This window comes from Adelges cooleyi, unplaced genomic scaffold (genome assembly GCF_023614345.1).
Source record: "Adelges cooleyi isolate 19-005CV unplaced genomic scaffold, UGA_ACOO_1.1 ACOO_flye_CR_arks_rails_tigmint_CR_PRNA_9, whole genome shotgun sequence".
In the NCBI taxonomy this organism is placed as follows: Eukaryota; Metazoa; Arthropoda; class Insecta; order Hemiptera; family Adelgidae; genus Adelges; species Adelges cooleyi.
This window is the reverse complement of record NW_026096579.1, coordinates 13,073,215-13,101,077: the sequence shown is the minus strand read 5'-3', so window position 1 is coordinate 13,101,077 and position 27,863 is coordinate 13,073,215. Positions and strand designations below refer to the sequence as shown.

The 27,863-nt window shown below is 29.2% G+C and overlaps 1 protein-coding gene across 15 annotated transcripts; it reads left to right on the top strand.

Moving 5' to 3' along the window:
* Window positions 1-27,662, top strand: LOC126846601 (tropomyosin Per a 7.0102). 15 transcript variants are annotated; one of them, XM_050586233.1, is made up of 10 exons: window positions 1-141; window positions 326-589; window positions 15,321-15,454; window positions 17,279-17,396; window positions 21,184-21,254; window positions 21,674-21,749; window positions 22,610-22,672; window positions 23,876-23,945; window positions 24,786-24,864; window positions 26,232-26,665. In XM_050586233.1, the coding sequence occupies exons 2-10, from the start codon at window positions 350-352 to the stop codon at window positions 26,233-26,235; spliced, it is 855 nt and encodes a 284-aa protein (XP_050442190.1). In that variant the 5' UTR covers window positions 1-141; window positions 326-349; the 3' UTR covers window positions 26,236-26,665. The 15 variants fall into 15 exon arrangements, with proteins under 15 accessions (XP_050442190.1, XP_050442192.1, XP_050442187.1 ...); XM_050586235.1 differs by lacking the exons at window positions 17,279-17,396; window positions 21,184-21,254; window positions 22,610-22,672; window positions 24,786-24,864; window positions 26,232-26,665 and adding exons at window positions 17,627-17,744; window positions 20,789-20,859; window positions 22,242-22,304; window positions 27,252-27,662; XM_050586230.1 differs by lacking the exons at window positions 17,279-17,396; window positions 21,184-21,254; window positions 22,610-22,672; window positions 24,786-24,864 and adding exons at window positions 17,627-17,744; window positions 20,789-20,859; window positions 22,242-22,304.
* The last annotated feature ends 201 nt before the right edge of the window (window positions 27,663-27,863 follow it).

Here is a 27,863-nt window from a genome sequence, read left to right as displayed (position 1 = left end):
GCTCGACGATCGCGCTCGCGTCGAGGACCCGCTCAACCATCGGTCCGGTTTGATTCACTAGTCGACAAGTTCAGTGCTAACGCGTGTGCTTACGGGTGTTAAGTGATCGTAGTATTCGATTTTCATTTTTCTCGTGAATAGGTAAGAGTATAATTTGATTACTAATTGAAACAGTAGTACATTAATTATATACAATAATAACAAAAATAGTATTATACTATCAAATAACAAACATAATACGTTATTTGTGGTTTATATTGTTTTTTAAGTAGAAATATCTTACATATAAACTTAACGAATTTTGTATTTACAACAATTATTGCAGCCGGTAAGAAAAAAACCATCCAAAATGGACGCTATCAAGAAGAAGATGCAGGCAATGAAGCTGGAGAAGGACAACGCTATGGACAGGGCCCTGTTGTGCGAACAACAAGCCCGTGATGCCAACTTGAGGGCCGAAAAAGCCGAAGAGGAGGCCAGGGCCCTGCAAAAGAAGATTCAAACCATCGAGAACGAACTCGATCAGACCCAAGAGCAGCTGATGCAAGTCAGTGCTAAGCTCGAGGAGAAAGACAAAGCTCTGCAAAACGTAAGTGAATTTTTCGTTTATTCTAACTGATCGGAAACATTGTCTCAAGGTAGACGTCTTGAGATTTATCCGCATAACTCGCATACGACGATATCGTCCTCAGACATAATTGTCGTATAATAGCCACTCGTGAGTCGATACTATGTACAATACATATTTTCTTATAATCCTACAGAATTATATACAAGGCTGTAATTCGACTGAATCTTCGGGGTAGTTTTTAAAATTTTGATGAGTAAGAAATAAAGTACAGCATAAATGTACGCTAAATTCGCCTATATGGCGTTATATATAATAATATGAAGCTATTATTAAAAAATAGTTATTGACACAAAATATATCCGAGGGAGGGGTTTTTACTACCAAACCTCTCTCAAATATGAAATTAATAACATTTTTGTGCAGTCTGACGAATACTATACAAATCATTATTAAACACGCTGATTAAGATTTTAAATAAAAGTATTATACTCAATAACATATGTATTATCTAATATCCCCGCTTTAACATGACTCACACAATCATTATTCAACATCGCTTGTTTCATGAGGTCATATTTTGTCTAATGCATTTTTGACCATTTAAATTCGGTTATTTTTTTCCGTATATATTGCAGTTTTGACAATCATAAAACCGCTGAACAAAACCGCTTATTCTTTATATATTATATTATTTGTATATATATTTGTATATATATTCACCCACTCGACAGAATTATAGTTTTTTTACATTTTAATAATCGTAATCGTCTTTTGAAAATAAATCAGTGTTGGGATAAATATCATAATTGTATAAACTCCTGTGTATTTAGTACAGTATTTCACTGTACGCTGTTAAGTAATGTAATATAGACTATAGTAGGTTTATAATGCCGCAACGACGGCGACAACCGTATGACATATTATTATTATACTGGTTTCGGCTTCCATTGTCGCATACCAACCAAATTTTGTAAATAAAACCCGTCAGTATGCGTTTTTATCGAATACCGTCATCGGTCATCGTACAGCCATAAAAAAATATTAGTTTTCCATTTCCTCCTTGTTCAAGCTCACACGTTTCTTGCGGGCTTACCTAAGCGTACATTCCTTACTTATCAGTTTTAACCTTGGATATCCCAATAATAGGTGCCCTATCTGCCTGTAAAATATGAAACAATAATGTTTTGCTTTTTTGTCACGTTCTCGTGTAACATATTTTTACAATTTTCCCTTTCAAAGGCACTATCCGAATCGGCATTCGTGTAATAATAATTGGTAATACTATAATGCCTACACCAGTACCAGCTTTTTGAAAATCATACTCATATGCATATAACATGCAAAGGCCCAGTCGCGTTTATCATAATTATATGTATTAAATTACATATTTTGTGACAATTTATGGCTTTACATAAATAATAAAGACATTTGGTTCACCGTCGTGTGGGGGTTTAAACGAAACATTATGGCAAGTACCATTTGTGGGTAAATATTATATTTAGAATTTTCTGGTGGGACGATTATACGGCGAATGTTGGACGCCAGCCACGTATATCGTTTTTCGGAGTGTTGAGAATGTTTCTACTATGTTTATAACCCAATTTTCCGAAAATAATGGCCCTAAACAACAGATCATGTAAATAAAAATACAAAAATGAACTAATGTTGATAACTCTCATAAGTCAATAAAATTTCATGTTTTCGCAAATTACCTTTCAGTAAAAATGTTCAAAACAAATTTAGAACATTTCTTAGTATTATTTTGAAATACTGCTTTATTTTTTTTTTTATCAAAAAATTAAAAAAAACTCCTAAAGGTATTGTTAAAAAGTACAACGTGGATGACCTAAAACAGCGTCACATGCTTTTTTGCAATTAAATTCTAGAAAAAAATGAAATTTACATTTTTACACAATTTTGAGGTAATCTAAACATCCGCTCCAGTTACTCCGTTTCGCTCATTTATTAACATAGGATTTTATATAGTACCGATATTAATTATGATATAATTAGGTATAAAATATTCGGTAAGTAAGTTGTTTAATTGAGTTGTCCAACGAAGCATGTACATTTCCATTCCTATTAAAAATACATTCATTTAAAATTTGGAAAATCTCTAATATTAACAGATATACAAGTCACAGACAATGTAGTATAAAAATCAGAGAGAGAATTCAATTTTGCTTAAACATTTTGCATTGGTACGTCATCTGGAGCTGCATTGATCATGCTTGAGCTGCTTGTTAATTTTTTTGATTGAGGGACATTACTACACGTTGCGAATTTTCCTATCGAAAAAAATGTATTAAATATTTCAGTGAGATAAATAGCTTTACCGTTCACTGTCTGATGAAATTTAGTCAGTATGTTTCCATTCGGGCTAGCCAGGCGGTGTGCAAAGACAAGCATGCTGCGTTCCGGGCAAATTCTAAAATTAGAGAGCCCTCCTCGCGGATCGAGAATAGATCACCGTCCAAGTATATGTTACACGGTCACCAACCGCCTCGTGTGCCAAATACGGACTTGCGGCGATGATTTTGCGTATGCATACACTGTGTGTAACTTAATACCCTCTCGAAGGCACATTATCATTGTCAAGTGTACAATATAATAAGTAATAGCATACCTAATACAGTTTCTCAGGTCCACGTTGTACCGCTACCTGGTCGTTTTACTAATAAAAATAAAATAATAATAATAAAACGTCCGTGTGAAACCCAATATACTCGTGTTTTTGTGTTTAGGTATAAAAGTGTTTTTAAGTTATTAATTTCCAGGGTTCGAAAATGAAACAAACCTACTTAAGCTACGTTTCTACATTTGTTAGACTACAAGCACCGTCGTTACTAAATTACGGTCGGTCATTAAGACTTAATTATACTTGTAATGTATACGTAGACGGTTACTTTATTCAGACCATTTACTTATATACTTTACTAGAATACCTACTTTTTACACAACGTTATAGTAAAAATTAATAACTAGTTTTAGTAATATTTATTACAAAATATAAATATTAACTTTTTTTTAACGATCACCATTGCACAGATTATTTTCCCATAAAACGCCAATTATCATAAATACATCTATAAAATCTGCATCATCAAGATTTCTTTTTTAGTAAGTTACAATTTCATTAAACCCTGTTCTTATTACATTTTTATTGGACGGAAGAACAAATCCACAAACACAACTAATAATTATATTATTCATCGAATCCGATAACTCGCAATGGCACACTTTTTAAAATTACTTTATGAAAATTTAAGACAAAAATAAGTAGTAGAATACTATAACAGAAAGAGTCATAAATTAACGTAGAATAACCTCCTCCTCCCTTGGACAAAAAACCATGCTCTGCTTAATATTATTATTTTGTTTTTGGGGAGAGGGGTTTGTTTGAAATAAAAAAATTGAGCACAGGTGCGTTAATGTGTTTGTACAAGTGAATAAAATATGTAGATATTTAAAAAAAAAATAATGCCATTCGAATAAAATACTTTATTAGCGAGTTTCATTTTGGTTTAAATTTATCCGTAAACAAAATCACACCACTTTATTTTATCAATTCAGAGAAAATTAAAAATATTACTTATGTGTACGTTTTTCCGTGACACTTGTTTAGATTATATTTTTATAAAATAGCTTTTTTTAATTTTATGGCGTTGGATATACTGTATTTGTATCTTATATTATTATTATTAAAGTGTTAGTGAAAATAGTGACATACTTAATACTTATTATATTGCCTTGTTACTCATTTTATTTGCACGAACAACCATAACTTGTTTTTACCTAAAAAGGCTTGTTAGTTGTTCCCAGTGATGTAAACAAAAGTTAAAACGTACTTTAAAATACAAATACAGTTTAAAATTGTATAACTTAATTATTGTTTTTAAAATAAAAACACAACTACTGTCTTACAATTGACATTTTTTTCCTAATGAAGGGATTAAAATCAGAAGGGCATTAATGATTGAAAAAATAATTTCAGGAGAACAAAATGAAATTATATATTCAATTTTTCATTACTTCATTTATAGAAATAATCCAATGAACTAGAAAGAGTTATAGATCTCTTTCAAAAATAGAAGAAAATCAATTTTTAAACAGTAAAAAAAATTTCTACCGTATAACCCAAACTTAATTTAGAAAAATAAGTCACCTGTACACTTGCACTCTGTTGGTTTTCGTTAGTCGTTACTTACTTTGATGTAATAATATCCAAAAATTAAAAAAAGTCATGACATTTTTAACAGATCTATTCAATTTTAAAAAAGAAACTATGCTACGAATAAAAATAAAATAACTAAGCGAACGTAGTTTTTACCCAGTTACGAAAAAAGACAAATGTGTATGGCATCATATATTTAGCAAATTCTCTGAGTAGAAACAACTATATCGGTGACTTGTATTGATCTTGTTCAGTGTTCTTCTGTCATTGTCTTCCGGAAATCGCACCAAGTATAGTATTCTTCTTCGTCTCCTTCGCCTTCATCCCAACTTTAAGATCAGCCAATCTTGTTCTAAACTTCCGCCAGACACGATCTCCCACGTCGTCCTCATATATTTCTCAACCTCGCCCAATTACTTCTTTTTCGGCTACCTCTTTCCTTCTATGTGTATTTTAGTTACCATTCATACTGCTTCGGATTTCTCTCTCCTCATTACATGCCCAAACCGTCTCAGTCTATTTTCTCTCATTTTGTTCGTTGTTGAAGCCACGCCTATGCTACCTCTTATGTTCCTTATCTAAGTTCTTAGTTCCTTGTCCTATCTTCTCTCGTCAATTCACTCATCTACCTAAGCATTTTCATCTCCGCTATATTCATTTTCTGTTCTATTTTCCTGTCTACCACCCAACACTCCGAACCATACACCATAGTCGGTCTCACCACACTCTTGTAGAACTTCCTTTAAATCTCATTAAAATTATTATTTTTCTTGTCATATAAGACACCTGACGCTTCTCTCCATTTGATCTAACCACACTTAATTCTAGTGCTACTCTCCGTTCCTTAAGCCTATTGTTAACTATGTATAGTATTATTAATATAATTTGTCATAAGCTATGTGAGTTCATATTTTATTAACAGATTACATAGTAATATTATTTTAGCTTTGAGTTTTTCCATTGGTATAATAAAGTAAAGATAAATAGACAACATAAAGTAAAATTAAACAACAATTTGTTTTATTCTAGTTGTGTATTGTCACATATTTATAAACACCATTGCCAAACATCAGTCACCTATATTTATTTTTATAGTACATCATCAACAAGAACCCTATTACCAAAGACGTATATACTTTTAGAATTATATTATTATACTATTCTTAGTGAGCAATTTGTGGGAGCGTAAACGTAAATTTGAGTGAATTGAACAAATGCATTAAATAAATATGCCCCTGATATGTCAATGTGATGCAGCACATTATACTAGTATGCCTATTTATTGCTGATATAAATAAAAAGTTTACCATTTGGTTACGCTATTGATGTAAAAATATTTATTATTATTACTAATATTTATATAGTACTAGCTGCTCAGACTTGTAAAACCTTCGACTCAATTGATCTGGAGATCCTAATTTTTATTAGATGTTATTCTAGATATTTTTACCCCTAAGTTTTAGATAATTGTTTTAATAGTATTTTTATGATATTGGTGTTAGTACATTTAGAGGAACTTTTTTTTATTGTATAGGTATCTATACAATTAATGTAGGTATGTAAGACAAAAATTAAATGTATTAAAGGAGAATAACCGAATGAAAATTACGCTATGTGACAATCTCGCTTGTTTTAAGAAATGTTAACAATTTTTGTTTAACGAAGAAACTAATTTAAATGTTAAACCATGTACAACCAGTTAACATTGTCAATTGATATAGCGTATTATAGCTTTGTTATAGCTAGTAAATCTCTACGGGTGTTCAACTATTTGACACATTTAACCAAATTTAAAAAAAAATAATTAATAAAGTTTGACAATATAATTATGACTCATACTATAAACTACAAAAATAAAGATAAGATTTGATATCGCATTAATGCCGTACCTAGGTATTCACCTTAGTGATATGCATAGGTGTAGCGTAAGATAAAATATGATCAAGATACTGTAGTCGATATATAACTCAATATCCTAACCACAGAACAGTGGGTGGCAAAGCCCCCAACAGATTCTACCCCAGGTGCATTTATAAATGTATAATACAGTACATTATATTATCCAAAATCTAAAGAAAAATAAACAGATTAGGTTCACTTTCAATAAAAAAATTAATGTTACAAAAATAAATCAACTTCTTATAAATAAAGAATAAATTCATTAATAAATACTATAGGTGTTAATAATTACACCGTACATAAATTATAAATAACTACATTTTAAAAATCTTAACAATAAACACTAAGTTTAGTAAGAATGGAGTCGTCACTTTAATTGGTTACAATTATTTTTTTATTATATTTTGATACCTTTATTTTTTTATTGTTGAAGAATAGACTTAAATATTTGATAATATATTAGATTATTTTGATAAGTAGGTTTTATAAAATGAAATTGGTATTCGAAATAATACAATATAATCAATAGTCTAAGTATTGTTTTAATGAGTTATGAGACTTAGTCATTTAAAATGAGGTACTAATATTATTGATTATGCGTCTATGACGTTTATTATCTAGTCAAGATAGTTCATGGTAAATATTCATAAGTCGATGTCACGACAAAGGTCATCTTAAACATATGACATGAAATCATATAAGAAAAACATAAATAATATTTTTCAAATTATTATTACACTATCTATGCACGAATGGATTGTTAACTAATTTAAAATGTTTTTTTATGTTCTTTCGAGAAATGTATTATAAATTCGTATAATCAATGGTTCAACGTAATTAACTCCTGTAGGTTGCATCCTTTTACAGTTGTGAAATGTATTCACTATTTGTGTACGTACGAATTTATTGGTCATTCGGTAGTTTTTCATATTTCTATGGCTCCTTCAATTATTATGTGGTGCAGTTCTTTCCCATGGACCATAATGTAAAACATTTCTTAACGCATTTTCTTTGTTGCAACTTATATTTTTTTCTTCCCCGACGCGATCTTGGTGAGAACTTCTTCATTTTTCTATCTGACCATCTGATTTTCTCCACGTGTCCCCATCATTTTAATACAAATTTCGGGTACATTCGATTATAAAAATATCAATTTTTCGATTTTGATATAATGGTACCATTCAAACATTGATTAAGTACAAATTTGTATTTAATCAATGAATCAATAGAACATTGAGATTTATATTGTTGATGTTCATTTGGTAAAAAAAAGGTACAGCCAAGCGGTTTTAAGACGGTTGACACATCACGCATATATTTATACGCGCGAACTTACTTTATTTTTTATCTGAAAAAAATTTCATACATTGATAAATTAACTACTACTAACTACAATTATTCCCACGTTCCTTTCATATATTTTATTCTATGGATATATTATAAATATTGGTTATAGTTTAGCCTTTAGGTACATAATATTGTCTATTGATGATGTATTACATAACCTTGATCAACGTTATGTTTTTTTAACTAGGCTTTCTATGACAATACCTATTAATATAATAATTATTAACAAATCATATTTCATAATTAATTTTGTAAAATAGTCACAAACCCTCGTACAAGTGCGGCCGTGGTCTGACTACTGGCTTACCTATCTAATTTATAATGACAATGACACATTGACACTTTATCAGAACCGGAAAGGTCTGTGAGCACATTTATACAAATAATAATTGCATTGCCCAAGTGCTGAAGGTGTACAGTTAGTTGGTAATAATATTTTCTTCCGTGTTGTTTATAAAATAGTTCTATTTGTTTTTATGGATTTGTTTATTAATTTACGAAAGATAATTTATTGAATTATAAAAAGTTTTTTTTTCAGTTATTATTGTAACAAATAATAAACAACAATATTATTATACTTGCTGTTTGTTCTACATTAAATTACTTTTGCTCAATACTACATACTATACATATTTTAATCATCCAAGCTAACAAATATAAAAACTCGTAAATGTTGTATTACATTATATTGTATTTATCTTTGTTTTTGTGTTAGATTACTATCATTATTTTATTATGTACTAGGTAGATATTACATTATAAAGGTTATGAATGACTATTCATCATTTTATGTTAGAGTGATGCAATTAAACAATATGGTATTAAATATTTTATTTTTGCATTTAACCAATGTTATAAGTTGCTTTTTGACCGCTAAAATACTCCAATGAAGTTATCGCATAATAATTAGATTGTAATTTGATAGTATTACGTTTCTATTCTGAATTAGCGCTTGCTAATATAGTATTAGGTGTTTGTATAATGTATAATCTAGTACGTTGTCAAAGCCTTAGATATATTGTTTATTAATTAACCTTTTTTGTCAACGCGCCAATAATAATATAATAATAATATTATATTGGTCGAACGTCATGGTTCAGTGCCAACAACGTGACGTTGCTTTACATCGGTCTATTTGCACGCGAAATATTATCATGATCACATGCCGTTGCGCATAATAAGCATACTGCTTTTTGTATTAAATTTCATTCAAAACGATAACAACGATTTCTATGTTAGTCGCTAACTAATCGGGTTTATGATAATGCGATTACTTTGTACACAAATACATATTACAACAGTCAACACTATTGTTTTCCTGACCGAGGCCTGACTACAGCTGCAGCTGTCGAGTGCGACTTTAATTTTTATAGTAGTCCTAAGTAAAAAACACAGTTGTTCTTATCAATTACGGGATTCAATAGTACTACGGCGGCGACGGCGTTAACGAATTGGAGAGAGGGAAAAAGACGGACGGAGATCAACAGGCCAGACGGCACCAGTCGTCTTGGTACGTTTTTTGAATAGTAGCCAGCAAAACGACACGGAACCGAAGCGGCGCGTACACCATACGCACAGCGTTTACTGCGGCCACCGGCACTAGGCCGTCGACCGTGTGAGAGCGCTGCTGTTCCTGTATTGTATTGCGGTTACCATGGACCGCGGACGAGGCCGGCGGACTGCCGGGACCGACCGGCGCCCTAGGGCCCGGGGCCGGCGGCCGCCGGTAGACCAACAACAGCCGCTACCCCAAAGGATTGTAATAGGAGCGGAAACAACGACCACGACTGCGGGCCCCGGCCTGTACAGGCCACCTGCAGACAGAACCAGGCTGCTTCTTCCCACGCCCAAGTGCGAGAGGACCGATGGCGACGGTGTCGAAGACGGAGCTGGCGACGAGACTGAACTGCTGGCCAAACTGCGGTGTCCAAGCGAGAGTGCCGAGGTGATAGCCGAACGCGAGAAAAGACGTCGGAAACGATGTCCCGACTATCCTGGGCTGGCGCTGTCCAGCTCTGTATTCAGCACCGAGACGGGCATGAAGTTTAGCATCATCAGGAACGAGCTGCACAACGTGCTCAAGCCGCAGCTGCGACGGGTAAGTCGACGGACGGAGCGGCATGTCGGCTATTTGTAGCGCAACACAGCTGACTGCGCCGGATGATTGTTCCGTAGGTGGGAGATGGAAACGCACAACGTGGAACCGCGGGTTCTCAACACCACCAATCCAGGCTGTATGGTCTGTTTCTCCTCGGCCATTTTCTTTATGAGATAACTCCTAAGCTATCGTATGTTTCTCGGAATTTTCTACAATTATTCATTTCGGTTCCTAGGGTATTTTTGACAAATTGTTATAAGAATTTTGATAACCACTGGCCCATCATACAGTCAACACGTATAATTAAACTCTAGGCGTGGTGCCAACCATACATGTATTGTAGATACTAGATTCCACTGCTGCATTCCGGATTGTATGCGGGGTTGACTGCGTTTAGTTGCACAGTCATCAACATTCATAATAATTTTCGGCAATACAGAGGTCATTATACCACCGAGTGTTGAATAATTGTAAATCATTCATACTCCCTTTATAATTCAAATAGTTTTCAATATGCTTGTTTGTCCCCGCCTAAAGCCACACGTCATATGGTTTAGTAAACCTACCTTTAATGTTTTTAAGTAGTTAGGTGTCCGGGGTAAAATTAACTTTTCAGAGTATTTTATATTATAAAACTTCAATAAAGTCTCTAGGGGCGAGACGGGGTTTGTTAAAAATGATTTGCGTTAAAAATTTAAATTATAACTCGATATAACTAACAACTAGGGTTACTTATAATAAACAATATAGTAAAGTGTGTATAAGGTATCACTTGGGGTACTAGAGAAGTATAGGACCCGAATATACTGGGATATATCCGTTGTTCTTCTCCATCCTAAAAGTTCTGATTTCTAATTATTGTCATTTTAAATTTTGTTTATCCAGTTCGTAGGGTAAGAATTGAAATACAGTGTTGACTGCATGCAAGAACTAAGAACGTGTTTGCTTAATTATGATGCGTAAAAATATAATTTTATAGTTACTAGTTGCAATTTAATGAGTTCGAGGCGTATTATAATAATACAGATCATTTTACTGATAGATTATGTTTAATGTACTGTTAATTGAGGTTACATTTACGCTTAATTTTGTTTTATGAGGTCCGGAACGCAGAACGATAATTGAAACGGTTAAAAAAACATTTAGTTGATACTTGAGAATTGTTTAATGTGTGTTACATAGGGGTTGTGCTAACTAAACAACTGGATATAACAATTATTCATTAAAATTATATTACCTAATAAATATTGTTAAAACTCAGCTCTCAAATGTTTAAATTAATACAGATAAATCAATGAATTAAATTTATAGATACTCAAATACATTGTTTTATTCGTTTGCTTCTCTGGCGAGGAATTTATTACAAAAGCATATTTGATACATTCCATTACGATACAATACGCTGGTATCTATGATTGGCGATAATTGATTTTGCCTTTTAATTAGTTTCGTTGTACGATTATCATGAAACGACCTAACGTATTCAATACTTATTTCCAACAAAATCTGATGTACTATAATATTATACATAGGTATAGATTACCGTTGTACCCAATTGCCTCGTAAAGTCCTTTGCTGATAACAGACTTGATACTTGAGATTTAAATTATTATTAATTTTATGGTGTTTCGTTCGAGTCATTTCTATACTTGTGAATTGTGACTTTCATGTTCATAATATATCATTTGCCCAAAGGCTGCCGTTAGTCGTTGTTGTATTGGACGATCGTGTAACCCTTACCAAATATGGTATGATGCATGAACCATGTACCTATGTATAAGACAATGACTTGCGAAATATCGCCATTCGCCGCCAATACTGACCTAATGCGTGATATTTTGGGGGCGAAGTGTAATTATAAATATAGTGTAGCGGTGTTTTGATTGTTTGAGTATTGCCGTCTATGGACTGGACTCTTGTCACCATTCACCCTGTAGAGGGGAGGAGGAGAAGGAGGAATCGCGCACGGACGCGTGACGCATACACGGGGCGCGCGCACCATCGGCGTGTTCGTGCGTAAAACCAGTTTAATGCCGGCGTGGATGTAACCAATGAATTTGTTATTATTATTATTATTATTTGCCGTGTGCCGCCGGTCAACGCCAAATACGAACAAAATTACCGCGCTCTCGTCGCTCCTCCTTCGACAGGTCGCGAAAACCGGCAACGTCGCCCGCAAGGCCGCCTCCGACCCTCGCCCCTCACTGCCGGCTATCACCTCCTCCTCCTCCTCTTCTTCCTCCTCCGCGCCACTTTAATGTATGTTTCTGTCGGCTGAGCGTATGTATGTGCGAGTATGACCCGTCGGCGGCGTACAAGTATAATATAATATTATGTATTATATAGGTATTGTATTCGCCCGTAGTCCGAACCACCGTCCTCGGTCCTAGCCGGTTGATTACAGAACGCTCGGTTCGGTGTTTCGTGTTATAGTGACTAGTGTGTGTGTGCAGTGTGGTGTATGTGTGGCTTCCACGAAACATTGTGCGATCTGTAAACGTTTTTAGGTGCTCTTGAGCTGATACCAAGTGTGTTTTTTTCCAATTCTCTCCCCGTTACCAGGTAGAGCTCAAGTCGAAAATCCTCGAGGGTGCGGTTTGCGTTTGTTAGTTACCGTTCGTTCCGCGTATCCTCTTGCCTAAGTGTTAACTCATAATATTATTTACAATAATCATGACTACCATACAACAAGGGTCGTTGTTGGACGTGTTGAAGAAAAAAATGCGTCAAACCAAGGAAGAGATGGAGAGGTATAAGGAGGAGTGTGAGGACTTCCATAAAAAACTCCAAATGGAGGTCATGAGGCGCGAAGAAGTACGTCTTGCTTATTCTTATAGTAACTTAATATTATAATATCATTTTCTATGTTAGGTATAAGTATTTTAAACAAAAGTTTGTGTATTCTTAAACTTACCTGCCTTCGGTTCCAAGCGATAATGACTATCGTTGAGAACCTAACTAGGCCATCACTATCCAAACTGGGTACCTTTAATAGCTATTGATTCTTTCTATAGCAGTTTATTAAAAACAAAAAATTGATTTTATGTAATTTATTGAAATAATTTTATATTGTTAAATTGGGTTTCTGATAAAAATAACAGTATACACATTTGAGTATGACGATGTACTTGAACTTCGTATTTTCTATATACGTTTAGTAACAATATTATAGTATGATCTATAGTCTAATAAGAAACTTAGGAACTATAGTTTTACTATATGTAACATGAAAGTTAAATGAAATCATATTTGGCAAATAAAGCATATTATGTGTTAATCAGTAATCAAAATGAATGTTAAATTAAGTTGAAGCCATATATTTAACTTGGCATATAATATAAATAACTGATATTTAATACTGATACTTTTTTTAACTTAAATATTTTTTGACATCCTTAAAATGCTAGAGTTTTAGTAAATAAACCTTTTTTGACATCCTTAAAATGCTAGAGTTTTAGTAAATAAACCTTTTTTGACATCCTTAAAATGCTAGAGTTTTAGTAAATAAACCTTTTTTGACATCCTTAAAATGCTAGAGTTTTAGTAAATAAACCTGTTAAGTAATAATAGTTCCGTGTTTGAAATTGTGTATCTATATAATTTATAATTCATTTTATTAACAATTTGACATTTAGATTTAGTACATTTACTTAATTTTATCTGATGAGATAACATTACTGAATGAACTGTACCTTATGATCCAAGTAACATAATTTTTATTTCTTCCATTTCAAATCTTTGGAAACTCTACATTGGGGTCAATGTCCTATTCTATGTTTATTATAAATATAGTAATTTAAAAGGTTTTTAATATTATCAAATGTATGTTTATGAAAAAATAAGCTGTCATCATATTATACGGGTCATAGATATTTATATAAACATATTTCTTGGTAATGACTTAAAATGCATAAAATGTAGATTATTTTTTGCTGCGTATTAATTTAAAATAATTTAATAGTTTTTGTAGTATATACTTGGAAATGTAGCACTGTTAAACATTATTCCCTTCCATCACCAACAAGTTAAATTACATTTAGAAAAGTGAACTAATTCATAGTACTACTGTATACTGGGTAGTTTTTAATTATATAATTTGTTTACCCATGCCTCAATCGGTTATACTCTTATTATGATAAATACCAAAATTTAATTACCTACAAGTTGTAAAGCTATTAGTCTAGAATAGACTAGCATAGTATTTTTTTTTATAAATTTATTACAATTATAATTTCGAAATACGAGTTATTAAAGTGCTTTGTAAAAGTTCTCTAGATTTCCTTCTCTAGTTGTACCAAAGGCCATATCCAACATATTGTTTTAATTACTGTTCCTGTAGAATAGCGTCAAACTTAAATTTAATTTTGAGTGGAAGGGTTTTTTTTTTGAGCGTTAAGTTAAAATAAAAAACAATTTTGTTTTAATTTATTGTATTTTAGAAGGAATTGGTCTAGTGCAGGGATCTAGGATTATTTTATGGATCTATGATTATTTTCGTACCTTATAACTTATTTTGGTGCGACACCAAAAAACAAAATAAATTCCAATTTAAAAACAATTGTTCATCATTATTCTAGTACCAAATTATTACCAAATAATGATTTAAATCAAACAATTAAAATAACAAAATGATAAACTTAACTGATTTTTGGAATGAATATGTTCATAATGGTTAATAAGTTAAATATTATTATATTAATTATAGTTGTTGTTTTCAATTATTTACCATCTGTTGATCTGTTGTAAAAAAAGTATAGCTGTAATTCAATATTTTACTTCATAAACTTTTAAATATGGTGTCTAAATATGGTGTCAAATCTGTATTTTGGGTTTATCATGAATAAAAATAATAAAGTGAATACCTTAATATAGGAGTGGGATTGTTTAATGGCTCTGGAGCACAGTGAATTAAAATTAAACCAATCATGCAAGGTTGTAAATAGGTTGGTTAGGCACGATAAAATATTTTGTTACCCAACAATGGCTCTCCATGTGTCAAGTATAAAATATCTGCTCTTTATCCAGGAAGTTACGGCCTAGGTTGGGTTTCCTGTCAATCTGTTTTTACATATAAAATAAAAATATGTACATATACCATGATCCTATAAACTTGCAGTAAAATATTTAAAAAAACAATTTGAATTGTACAATTATACCTAATAGAGTAATTAAAATAGTATAATATTACACATTAAATTTATACTAATAATTTAATTTTTTATATATTTCAGGCTGAAAGTGAAGTGGCTGCACTTAATAGACGTATCCAATTGCTCGAAGAAGACCTAGAAAGGTCTGAAGAGCGCTTGGCCACGGCCACTGCAAAGTTGGCCGAGGCATCTCAAGCGGCTGACGAATCTGAGCGGTAAGTCTTTTTAGACATTTTGTCAGCGGTTTCACAATTTCAGGTTCTTTGACAGCAATTTATTTATATAAAAAAATCATTAATGAAAAACAATGTTCAAAACCTATAAAGAATTTTTCATAGAATTTGATTTGGTGGGTTAATGGATATAATTACAGTTGGGCAATAGAATTTGATATAATCATCTACTAAAGTACCGTCACGTCGTATTTAATCTATAATACTTGAAAGAGTATCAGGGGTGCAATTTGGCTTAAAAAAGTCAGGCGCCTTAATCACCAAACAAATTACAAAGCGCCTATCCCATGTAACTTAATATAAAAAAAAGTAAAACATTATGGGGGTGTTAAGCACACCCAAGCCCCTTCAAATTGCACCTATTGTAAGTGAGTTGAATTTATATTTAATTTATTAACGTTGTGTTGTATGTACCTAGTATAACCTTTAATAATGTTTTTATAAGACCAAATGATAAATGTCATAAAACTAATTATTTATTATTATTCTAAGGGCGTCATTTCAATTTTCTTTAAAGAGACAAAAATGAAAGCTTAAACATTTTTAAACAATTTTTTTTTTAGTATGTGAAGTATCAATTGATCTTAGGATTATTGTTAGATTGGGTGACATAAATTTACGAATCAATAATTACTCCATTCTATAACAAGAAAATAAATACTATCAATTAGTAAATAAAAATATGAAGACAACAACAAAATCTCAAATCCTTCAAATGACGCCCTATTTTAAATTTTGAAATGTTTTGTGTGTTCAAATTTTTGTACTTGTGTTTGATAGTTTTTGGCAAATAACACAAAGACAAATTAAAACATAGTTCAGTTTGTATTGAGATTTTGATAAACTAATTATAAAAAGTTATCTAATTATATACAATAGTTTTATTAAATTTCAAATTATTAGAATATAAATGCGAATGGAAAAAATAATTTATAATGTGAGAATAAAACAGTTAACCCCCTTCCTTGCAAATATAAAAACAAAATAGTTTTATCATAGTGGTAATTTTATTAAAAGAACACTACACATCATTTTTTGTGCAAACAAGGGTTAGCGTTCCTTAAACATCTTCAAACATATTTATTATATAAACTTGATACTTAAGGCCTTCTCGAAGTTTTTTCTAATAAATTATAATATTTGAGTAAGAAATGAGCAGTTTTATTCTAAATGTAAATCTACCCAAAATTAAAGTTTTGAGACTGTAGATTTTGACATGTACATATGTTATAAGAAAATCAGTTTTCGAACATTGAATTTTAAACATTTTTAAAGTTGTCAAAATGGTTTTATTAAAAATGACTGTGCCTAAATATTGTATACAATATGTACGTTGACTTCAAAACTGCTCAGTTCTTAAGGAAAGTGCATCTCCTTAAACATATTTTACCCACAAATAAAAGGGTTACAAATTTGGAAGAAATTAATTTTATACTCCTAATATTAAAAATTGTTAATAAACTCCACAAAAGCTTCATAAGCAATAAGTTTTCGTTTTTAAAAAATTGCCAAATTTATTTATATATTTACAAAAAATGTATATTTTTTTTAATATTCAGAATCAATGAGGGGGAACTGTTTGTCACTTAACTATTTCCCCTCAATTTAAATACATTTGGAAAGTATACTTTTCAATATAAGAAAATAAAATATGTTAGAACATAAGTATGTACTAACCTTATTTGGCTCTTAGACAGTTCTAAGATAGTTAATTATTATTAACTATTTAGTTTTGCATGCTTATCCATTTAATAATAACCTGTGTTTGTGCATCTCTTTGATGTTTTGAAATTTATAAATTAAAAGGATTCGTAAAGCTTTGGAGAACCGAACAAATATGGAAGATGATCGAGTAGCCATACTTGAAGCTCAATTGGCACAAGCTAAACTCATCGCCGAAGAGGCTGACAAAAAATATGAGGAGGTAAAATAACAGCTTTAGTGTGGGTTTTATTTACTAAAAACCAAAACTTCTTACTCCTTTTTGTTCCTAATAAATACAAACACGACGTGACTTTGTACGGTATAATATAGGTAAATCACAATAATAAAAAAGGTAATAGGTTAGGCACACAATCATGTGGTACTGGTTATAAATAAATGTTGTGAATGCATAATTCGATGAATAGGGAGTAACATTTGGGATTTATACAGTGCTCGTAAGGTGTTGGAGAACCGCAGTTTGGCTGATGAAGAACGTATGGATGCATTGGAAAACCAACTTAAAGAAGCTCGTTTCTTGGCTGAAGAAGCCGATAAGAAATATGATGAGGTGAACGATAGTGTGTTACTAACACTGTTGATGAATCGTTATCTCACTTGAAAATAATTTTAACTAACTAAAAAATGTTGTTCTAACTAAATACTACCTGGTTTGAATATTTAATAAATTAACTATTGGAAATCTATGAATGAATGAATAAGTTACTGAATGGAAAATAACTTCAAAATGTTTAAAGAAAAAAAATGTTTACATTGGTTGTTACATAAGATGAGCTTGATAGTTGCCATCATTGAGCTAATGATATTAGGTGTAATAATTTATTAATGTTGAGTCCAAGTAATTGTTGATGTATTGTTAAATCTAAAATATATTAATACATTTATATTTTATATTACAGTTTTTTTTTAAATTGTTTTTATCTATAATTTGTAAGAGTTATTATAAGCATTACTAACTTGTTAACTACACTCCTCTTTAATAAATCTGTAATTCAAACAAAATTTATTTTAGATTTACGTATTGTATTTCATAAAAAAAATATCAAAATATTCAATGTGAATTTGTACATGCAAATATTAAAATCTAAAAATCTTTATTAATAAAATATATTATAAGGTACATGTGTAATTACTGATAAATGCAAAAAATTGTAATTGACTTATGACGTTTATGTAGTTGTGTTTTAAATAATATATAAATATTTTAATCAATGTTTTATTAAAAAAAAAAAAAATGTATTGGCCATCATCTTACTTTATAAAATTGGGAAAACTTGTAGGGTAATAAGATGGCATACTTAATGTTTTATTTATATACATTTTATTATATTTGTGTCAAAATAAATCAGTATTTTTTTTTGCAATATTTTGAATATTCATTTATGTGGTAATTTAATGCAATGTGTATAAAGAATACTATTTGTCATTATTAATACTCAAAATAAATGAGTAGTCTTTAGCTCAGTTAGTTCATCACTAACTTTGGTTTAGTTTACAGAGTGAACTTAAAAATACATTAATGTCTTTGAACTCAAATTTCTCATGATTTTATTTTATTTTTACAGCAATGCCATAGTTAATTTTTTAAACACATTCTAACACACCTTATTGGTATTAAAAATCAGCATAATATCAGCAACGTAGCTAATTATACACGTTTTTTTTTTATGTGAGTGCATTTTAAATTACATACTTACTAAAAATTTGAATTATTAAACATAAATTAAATTTTATTAATTTTAAAATTCAGTATTAGAAATATTATAAAAATATATATTGGAATAAATAAATAAATAAATAAATAAATCATAATATAACAAGAAGACATAACAATGAGATTCACTAATATAATAACGTCAGGAAATAGTATGAACTTTACACCAAATTATTAATGTTGGGCATTTAAAAGTTATGTAATGTTTATGCTATATAATTGTTTTGAACATAATTATTGTTATTTAAAACTTAGAATTAAAACAAAGGCTTTCAGAATAATAGAACGGTTCAATTACTAATATTTAATGCTTTTCTTCTATTAAATATGGTATAGGAATTCTTTATTTGAATTTTTAACAAATAAATCATAGTTTGAATTGCATTACCTTGTTATACTGTTTGTTAGAAATACAAAAATAGTCGGAAAAATAAAAAGTAGTATGTAAAAAAATATAACTAATTAGTATTTAGCAGAATTTTTTTTAATTGGTAAAAATTATTAAAATTTGAGTAATAGTTGTTAAATGAGTTATTTTAATGTTTTTATTACTGTGAATGCACCTATAGCGTACTAGGTCAAATTATTAAAGCTTAAAAATATAATGATATGGATAAAAAAAAAAATAATGAAATTGTGTAAGAAGTACAAAAAGGTACAATTTTTTTTTATATATATTTATATGTTTATTAATTTATTAAATATATATTAATATATATGTATATATATTTGCAGTATATATACATATATACATGGTGTTATTTTAATAAAATACAACTTATCTGCATAATTATTTTGATTGTCTGGAAAATCTACTGCTGACAACTACTGAACAAAGAATATATTACAAGATACCATCGTGCCTAAAAATTTGAATATAAAAAATGTTTTATATTTTTCTTCTTCAAACATGTATTAAAAAAATATTTTTGATTAAAGCATTGCAGTTGATCATCACTTGTAGTTTTTTTGATGTTGATTTTTATATTTTTTATTTTATAGTTGTTATATTAAATGATAGTACGTCACACGAGTACCTTTCCGTACAATATTAAAAAGCACCAACTATTTTTCAAATAAGTTATATATTTAATTTTGAGCATAAATTGCTTTACTTAATTTGATTTTTTTATCATACTTGAGTTGACATATTAAAATTGTTCCTTATACTTGTAATTTATATCATAATAATTATCCTAAGAGGTAAAATTAACATGACTCATTAATGTATATCTATAAAAAAAAAGTACTCATGGTTAATGAAGTTCATTGAATGTGTAACTTAAATAAAATAAAATTACACATATTTTTTATGAGTAACCAAAGCTTATAGTTTTAATTAAATGCAATTATATTATAATACTTGGCAAGTTCACTGTTACCATAAATCTATAATATTACGTGTGCACAGGAATTTTGTTTAGGTTCTGAAATCTTAAATTTACCCCAACCCTTCAAATGTGCCCCATCAAATGTATTATTTTCATTCGTGTTTTATTGATTGTAGTTTATTTTTTGCAAAACTTAAATTTTGTTTTAAACTTGTATAATATCAGTTAGCTGATTGGGTTAAAAGCGTGTTCAAGCACACAAGGAACACCTTGTGTCTTTGTTTATAAAGAAATAATAATGATTATAAACTATGTTAAGTTGTATTTAGTATTAAGATAAACAATATACTTGGATTCAATATTTAGATTTTATTATAATACTAACCAGTAACCCGTGTTGAAGTGTTCTGTTTTTATAATTCCTTTAATTGAGTTCTAACATTACCTTTACTCTTTATGATGATTATCTAATTAGTTTTAGATATTGTATCCGTTGTTATTGTAAATACTTTTATACCTAATGAAAGTTTGGAAATTTATTGCGATTAGGTAGCGCGTAAACTGGCCATGGTTGAAGCCGATCTGGAAAGAGCTGAAGAACGTGCTGAATCTGGCGAATCGTAAGCACGGCAAAGAAATTAATAAAATATACAGGAAAAACTTGGATAATTTTTACGATTGCGATTCTTATTGCTTAAGATTGAACGCTTAGATATTTTGTTGCGCGTTTTATTTTCTGGGCTTATTTACTAGATTTTTTTGTTTTGATAATTTTATTTATTGGCTCTCAATACCATTTTTTTTTTTTTTTTTTTAATTGTGTTTGTATGTTTTTCATTTCCTACACTTCCATTATACATTATCCTAACCTAGATTTGATTTTTATTAACATATATGCTTTGCATGCAATTTGTTTCTATTGTTCGTTTTGATTGTCTCATTAGGTTGGCCGTAAATTAGTCATGATGGAACAAGACTTGGAAAGGGCTGAAGAAAGAGCTGAACACAGTGATGCGTGAGTATTAAGTCATAAAAACTAAATATAAGAATTATCAGAAATCACTTAAGTGAATATAATTTTTACTTATGTGCTTGTATAATTAGATGATCATTATGATAAGTAAGTAATCTATGTGTGAATTTGCTTATTAGTTTGAAAAGTGTGTAGTAATTGATTAGCTTATTATCGCAATCAAAAATAATTACCAATATTTCCTTTAATTAAAAAATAAAATTGTAAAACACTCTTCTAAATTGTTTTATTGAATTCAATTTTAAGAGTCGAATGGCCATTTTTACCAGTGTAGCTAAAAAATTAAGTGTTTTAACAACGCTATAATTAATGACTAAACTCTCTTAAATGACAACCTGGTAAAAATGGTGATAACAATATTTTTGAAAATGTATTTACTAATATTTTACTTGGTGTTGTAGAAAAATTGTTGAACTAGAAGAAGAACTGCGTGTTGTTGGCAACAACTTAAAATCCCTAGAAGTTTCTGAGGAAAAGGTAAACGTATACAATTTGAACCTAATAATTCAGTTACTTAATTTTAAGTTTACAGAAACAAAATATAAAGTAATCACATAGTTTTTTATGACAATAAACATTTTTTGTATGCAATTTTATCTAAAAATATTTTATAGTTATAAAAGTATACATAGATATACATACACAATATATATATACACATATATACATACACAATATATATATACACATATATACGTATATGTATGTATACATATTTTCATTATATCTTGCCCGCAATTAGTATACAAATTTAATATATAATAATTTTTATAATAAAAATTAGTATGTATCTAGGATTTTTAGATAATCAATATAGACTATTTGTATCTATTAAATCTCTTTGTACATTTAGAACATAAAATAATTATTTATATAATATATTAGGGCATAGCAATTATTTTTTTAATTAAAAATCGCATTTTATAATAATAAAAAGAAACAAATATTTTAACTTATGGTTTTGGACAGGCTAACCAACGTGAAGAAGAATATAAGAACCAAATTAAGACTTTAACCAACCGTTTGAAGGAGGTATTAAAACAAACAAAAAAATATAGCATTTTGTGGTTGCATAATTTTTAAAAACACATTTCATAACCTAAGCACAAAAATAGTCTACTAAAAAATGTGTGATTTTGTTTTTTTTAACACTCACTATAAAAAAATACTTAACTACATCCCACATCACTCTCAAGTGAAGTCGAATGACTTGAGTTTTTGATACTATTGTAACTGTTTTTTTATTTTTGTGACTAACTTTTGTTTTTTGTGTTTTTTTGTATTGTCTACTGATTGTACACGCTTAACTCACGCTACACATGGCACGTGTAAAATAGGCCACACAAAGGGAAGAAACATTTGAGGAACAAGTAAAAGGTCTCAGTGCACAACTCAAAGAGGTAAAAAGGACCTTAACAGATATTGTCATTAATATTAAAAAAAATTTTTAGTAGTTTAAAAACAGAACAGATTTATAATTAAGTTAATTACAAATGTATTATTCCGGTAATTTTTTTAAATTTAAAACTGCATCAACACACATTTATGAAAATACATCAGAATTATGATAGTATATTATTTATTCATTAAATAAATAATTTGTTCCTTACATGGTAACACATTTCTATTTGTTTGACAATTATAAAAAATAAGCACAGTGGGGTCAGAGCATACTGAGGTCTATGAAGTCACACTAAAATAAAAAGATGCTTTGATGTGAATCTGTTGATGGTATAAATATTACATTTTGGTAAAAATCATTGTGTAAAATGATGTGCTTAAAAATGTATTTTTAGTATTGGGGTGGATATGATTAGGCCGTTAGGGTTGATTGTCTAATTGTTTTATAATTTACAATAATTTGTTGTCCTTGTTACTCATATGTCTTAATCAACTATTTAATGAAAGTAGTTTTCTGATACCCATGGTAAATTCATTCATACACAGCAACTTAAATTAATACAGCCAGTGTAGTTTCTCTTTTTATTTTGGTTTTTTCACTCTAGATCAACCTTTAGACTAATTTTCAGACCTTAGACAAACCTACACTCGAAAAAGTGAAATTAAGACAACATTTTCAAGGGGAAAAAGTTTTAATTATTTTTAGGGGTTTTAACATAGATCAATATTACTATATCTTGAAAGTATTCTGTACAAATTTGGAACTATTTCGATTATTTTTAAAAAGTTATAGTATGCTGTAATTTTAAGTTGAAAAATATGTAGATATTTATATTAAGTAGAAGGTAAATTTAAAATGTTGACTCAATAAAGTATCTTTTAGGTACGATTTCTGATTTATAGATTCTCTGCCTAATGAAATCGGTTAAGAGGCTTAGCATATCATGCTAAGCTTAGAATATCATGGGTCCTGGCACTAAAGTTAACATGTAAAAACACATAATTGTAAAAACAATACCTTCTCAGTTTCACATCAAAGTTAAAATTCTTAAATTTTTTTTTTTTTTTTGTTAACAATATTGCTATAAATTTGCATGTTTTTTTTAGTTGCGTGAAGTTTAGTTTAATTAACAAAATATATAACTACTTAATTATATTTAGCATTTAATAACAAGTTTAAGCACACAATTTCTTAATTATAGGCTGAAGCTCGTGCTGAATTTGCTGAACGGTCTGTACAGAAATTGCAAAAAGAAGTCGACAGGCTCGAAGGTAAGTTTTATATTTTACTAGAACATAACCATGACTATGTTTTAGGATTGATAAAATTTAATGAAAAATTAACAATATCTAAATTTAAAAAAAAAAAAGACAATTATTTGTTGAAAAACAAATGTAGTAATTACTTTATTTAATTTCAAGATTACACATTGATCCTCGGTCATAATACGTTATTGGCAATAATTTTGGCCCCGGTTGCTAAAAATTGTTTCATTTTAGTTTGTCTACACAATATTTATATACCAACTAGGTTAAACCGTAAGGCTACTTCCTGTTGTGTTAAACTAACTAATGTATTTAATAATATTCAAAAATATTTGTATGTAGTATGTCTTAAGGTTTCTGAAGATATATCATAGACTACTTTTCAATCCTTATCAATGAATATTAAATACAATTAGAAATATTTGTGTTAGTCTTTTAGAAAATATTAAAGCTGGTGGGTAAATTTAAATTTACATATCGGTATTTATGCATCTAGAATGCGTTGCTGTGTTAACATTGTACAGATGTCCTAATGGTGTTGTTTATTGACAACAGATTGTTAATAACCCAATAACAATAAAAATAATTTGAAGATTTTGTGTCCTTAATCTATAATTACCATTGATGTTTATGAACATTGAGAGCAAACTAATAATAATATCCTAAATGTACTCGTATTGTTTTCAATTAAACATGGCTTGTTTGCACAGTAGTTATTTTTTTTATCAAGTAGTTGATTTATTAGATATTGTTTTATTTTTTGTTTTGTTTGTTTGAGCATGTTAGCTAATATTTTGTTTTTATGTGTGATGCGTGTCTGCGTTTTTGACGGATCCAACACGACAGATGACCTTACTGGAGAGAAAGAAAAAAACAAGCATCTACAGGAAGAAATGGAAGCCACCCTGCACGACATCCAAAACATGTAAAATAACATACCTTCCTTCATTTCCCCCCTCGTCCTTCTTAGTGAATTTCCTATTCCTCATTAAAATTTGTTTTATTTATTAATTACAATTAAAATTTGTTATTATTCATTTTATAACATTCCCTCCCCCTACACTCAAATACTAACTACGTTATTTGCACAGGTTCGACTACACATTTTATATTTTTATAATGCACTTATACTTTTCATTGAACTAACATCCTATCATTCTTTTATTTTATACTTCATTTTTTTAGGCTTTAATCAAATTTTATACTTTTTATAAGTGGAATCAATCAAGGAAATAAAGGAATTTAGTTAAACTTCTTTACTATATTATATGCCTTGATGTTTCTTAATTATTTATAAGCATTTTACTTTAAGTCTTAAATTAAATTAATTGTATGTCTATATGGGCTAAACATTTTTCTATAATAAAAACTAAAAGGACATATCTCTTCCATATTATAACTTTATTTTTTTTCTTTATTTTGTTTACTACATTAGTTGAATAATAATAAATAATAACACCTATTAGATTCTTATTGGGACACCTATATATTAAATAGTAAACAGCTATAATTTTGTAGTAATAAAGTATTAAGTATCAGAATTTGGTTTAGGCGAGAATAAAATACTTTTAGAATAGACTAACACAATTAGTGAGCAATCGACATAATGACAAAATAAAATATTTATTTAGTATTAATTAATACAACTTTTTTGTTAAATAACTACTTTTATCAAAGTTTTGGTTATATTAGCACCACTGCTTTGTCAACGATTTAACTCAAATAATGTTAAGCATTTAATTTGTGATTTATTTAATAAATTTATATTATAATTTTTTTTTTATTTATAAAAAAAATATTATTACAAATAAAAAAAGGTTTTTCTATCTTTTTACTATTTAAAATTATGATACCAAAAAAACCTCTTTTCAAATTTAAATTCTATAAATAGAAGTTGTGGTGCACTTTTTGTTTAAGCATTGATAAGTACGTGAATATTCTAATTTTCTACTAAAAACTTATCAGAATATTCTTAAATAATTATTCATTAGTAAAACAAAAGAAAATTTGAAAATGTTAACTGTAAACCAAATTTTTCATAAGTTAATTTAAATAAGTAAAAAATTAAATAATACTAAATTAATACATTTAATAATTGGTCGAATATTAACACATTTCCATTAAATATCATTTGGATTATATATTGTATTATCTTATTTATCCTTTGCATTGGTTCAGGCTTTATTCACTTCTCATCAATACTATCCTTTCTTACTTATTTTATGTATTATTTTCTTCACACGTGCAGAGATGGTTAGGCATTACTGATTCCATAACCAATTTGCTTTTCAGATGAGTTGGTCGCCGAAAAGGAGAGATACAGGGACATTGGAGACAGTTTGGACCTTGCGTTTGTCGACTTGTATGGCATCTAAACACAAACACCACACATTTACACATAATATACATACATCATCCTTTTACACATACGCATAGTTTCCATCCGTTTTCTGTCTCGTATCTCCGACCACACTCCCTCACTACATTCCCTTAAAAAAAATATAAAAGACAAAAACAAAAATACAGCTACTACTAACACCGTCCACAAATAATAAACTACTCGACACAAAACTCATAACTTTAGCTAGTTATTATTTTTTTTTTTTTGTGAATTGTATAGCTTACGATTTATTTTTTTATTTTGGCTTTGTTTTACGCTTGTAGACAAGTAAATCGCTACAGTGACCTAAAATTATATAAAAAAAAGTAGTACAGGTTTCAGTCATTTTTTAGAATAAAAAAAAAAATTAATAATATTGTAAAATGTATTTAAGTAATTTATATAAATTGTTTTCACTAGACATATGTGTCTGTTTGAGTATAGCTAATATATTCAAAAAAAGATAATTTTATTTTGCTTTAATAATAATATTATTTTTTATAAGACATTTAAATGATACATAAATTAACTATACCCTAACAAAAATGTAATGTCTATTTGATGATGTATTGTGATTTATTTAATGCATTGTTATCGTTATTAGTCAAATAACCTTCATACAATTTTTTTTTTAAATAGCAAAAACATTTTTTATCATACATTGCTGTACTTGTACGTTTTTTTTTTATTGTACAGACAATTTTGCATTAACACTAGATGGTAATCACCGATATAAAATAACTTATATTATGAATTATTATTACTACTATATTTTTTTTTACATATATTTATTGTCATCCCAAGTGCTATATATTATATTTTACCAATAAAGTAATGTAAAAGAAAAAAAGAAATCATATTCTTATTCACCAGCAAATTAAAGAAACATAAATTATGTGTTTTCTGAATTTTCGGTTTGTTTTGTTTTCCAGACGAATTGGTTCACGAGAAAGAGAAATACAAATACATTTGTGACGATCTTGACCAAACGTTCTCTGAACTCGTTGACTAATGTGTTAAAAATTGACCACAACAATTTTATTATTATATTAAATGACAAAATCCAAGATCAACCATTTTTGTTTTTGTTGTGTTTTGCACTGTTTTATCAGCTTGTTTATTATTTGTATTCAGCCTATTATCTATTATTATTATTATTATATTATTATTGCCGAATGATTATTTTTTTTATTGAAAAAAGTAGATTTCAGCACAATGCATCTAAAGTTTTTCTTGTCATGTAAATATTTAACTATGTTGTTATAACAAACAAACTGATTCAGTTGTTTTGTTGGAGCTACAAGGAATATACTCAAATACATAATATACTGTCTAAAACACCACCGAATGCGTTTTTTATGTTTTATTTTGAACTTGTTTTAGTATATTTTTGCATGGTTTCACCTTCGTATTTTTCCCTTTTAATGTCCTTCCACGCTGTCTATTTTAAAAGTATAAATAAATTAAAATGCAGTAGGGTTCATTGTCTTTAAAACATCATTGACCAGAATTTTTTTTTTATAAATATTGATTTTTCTCAAATC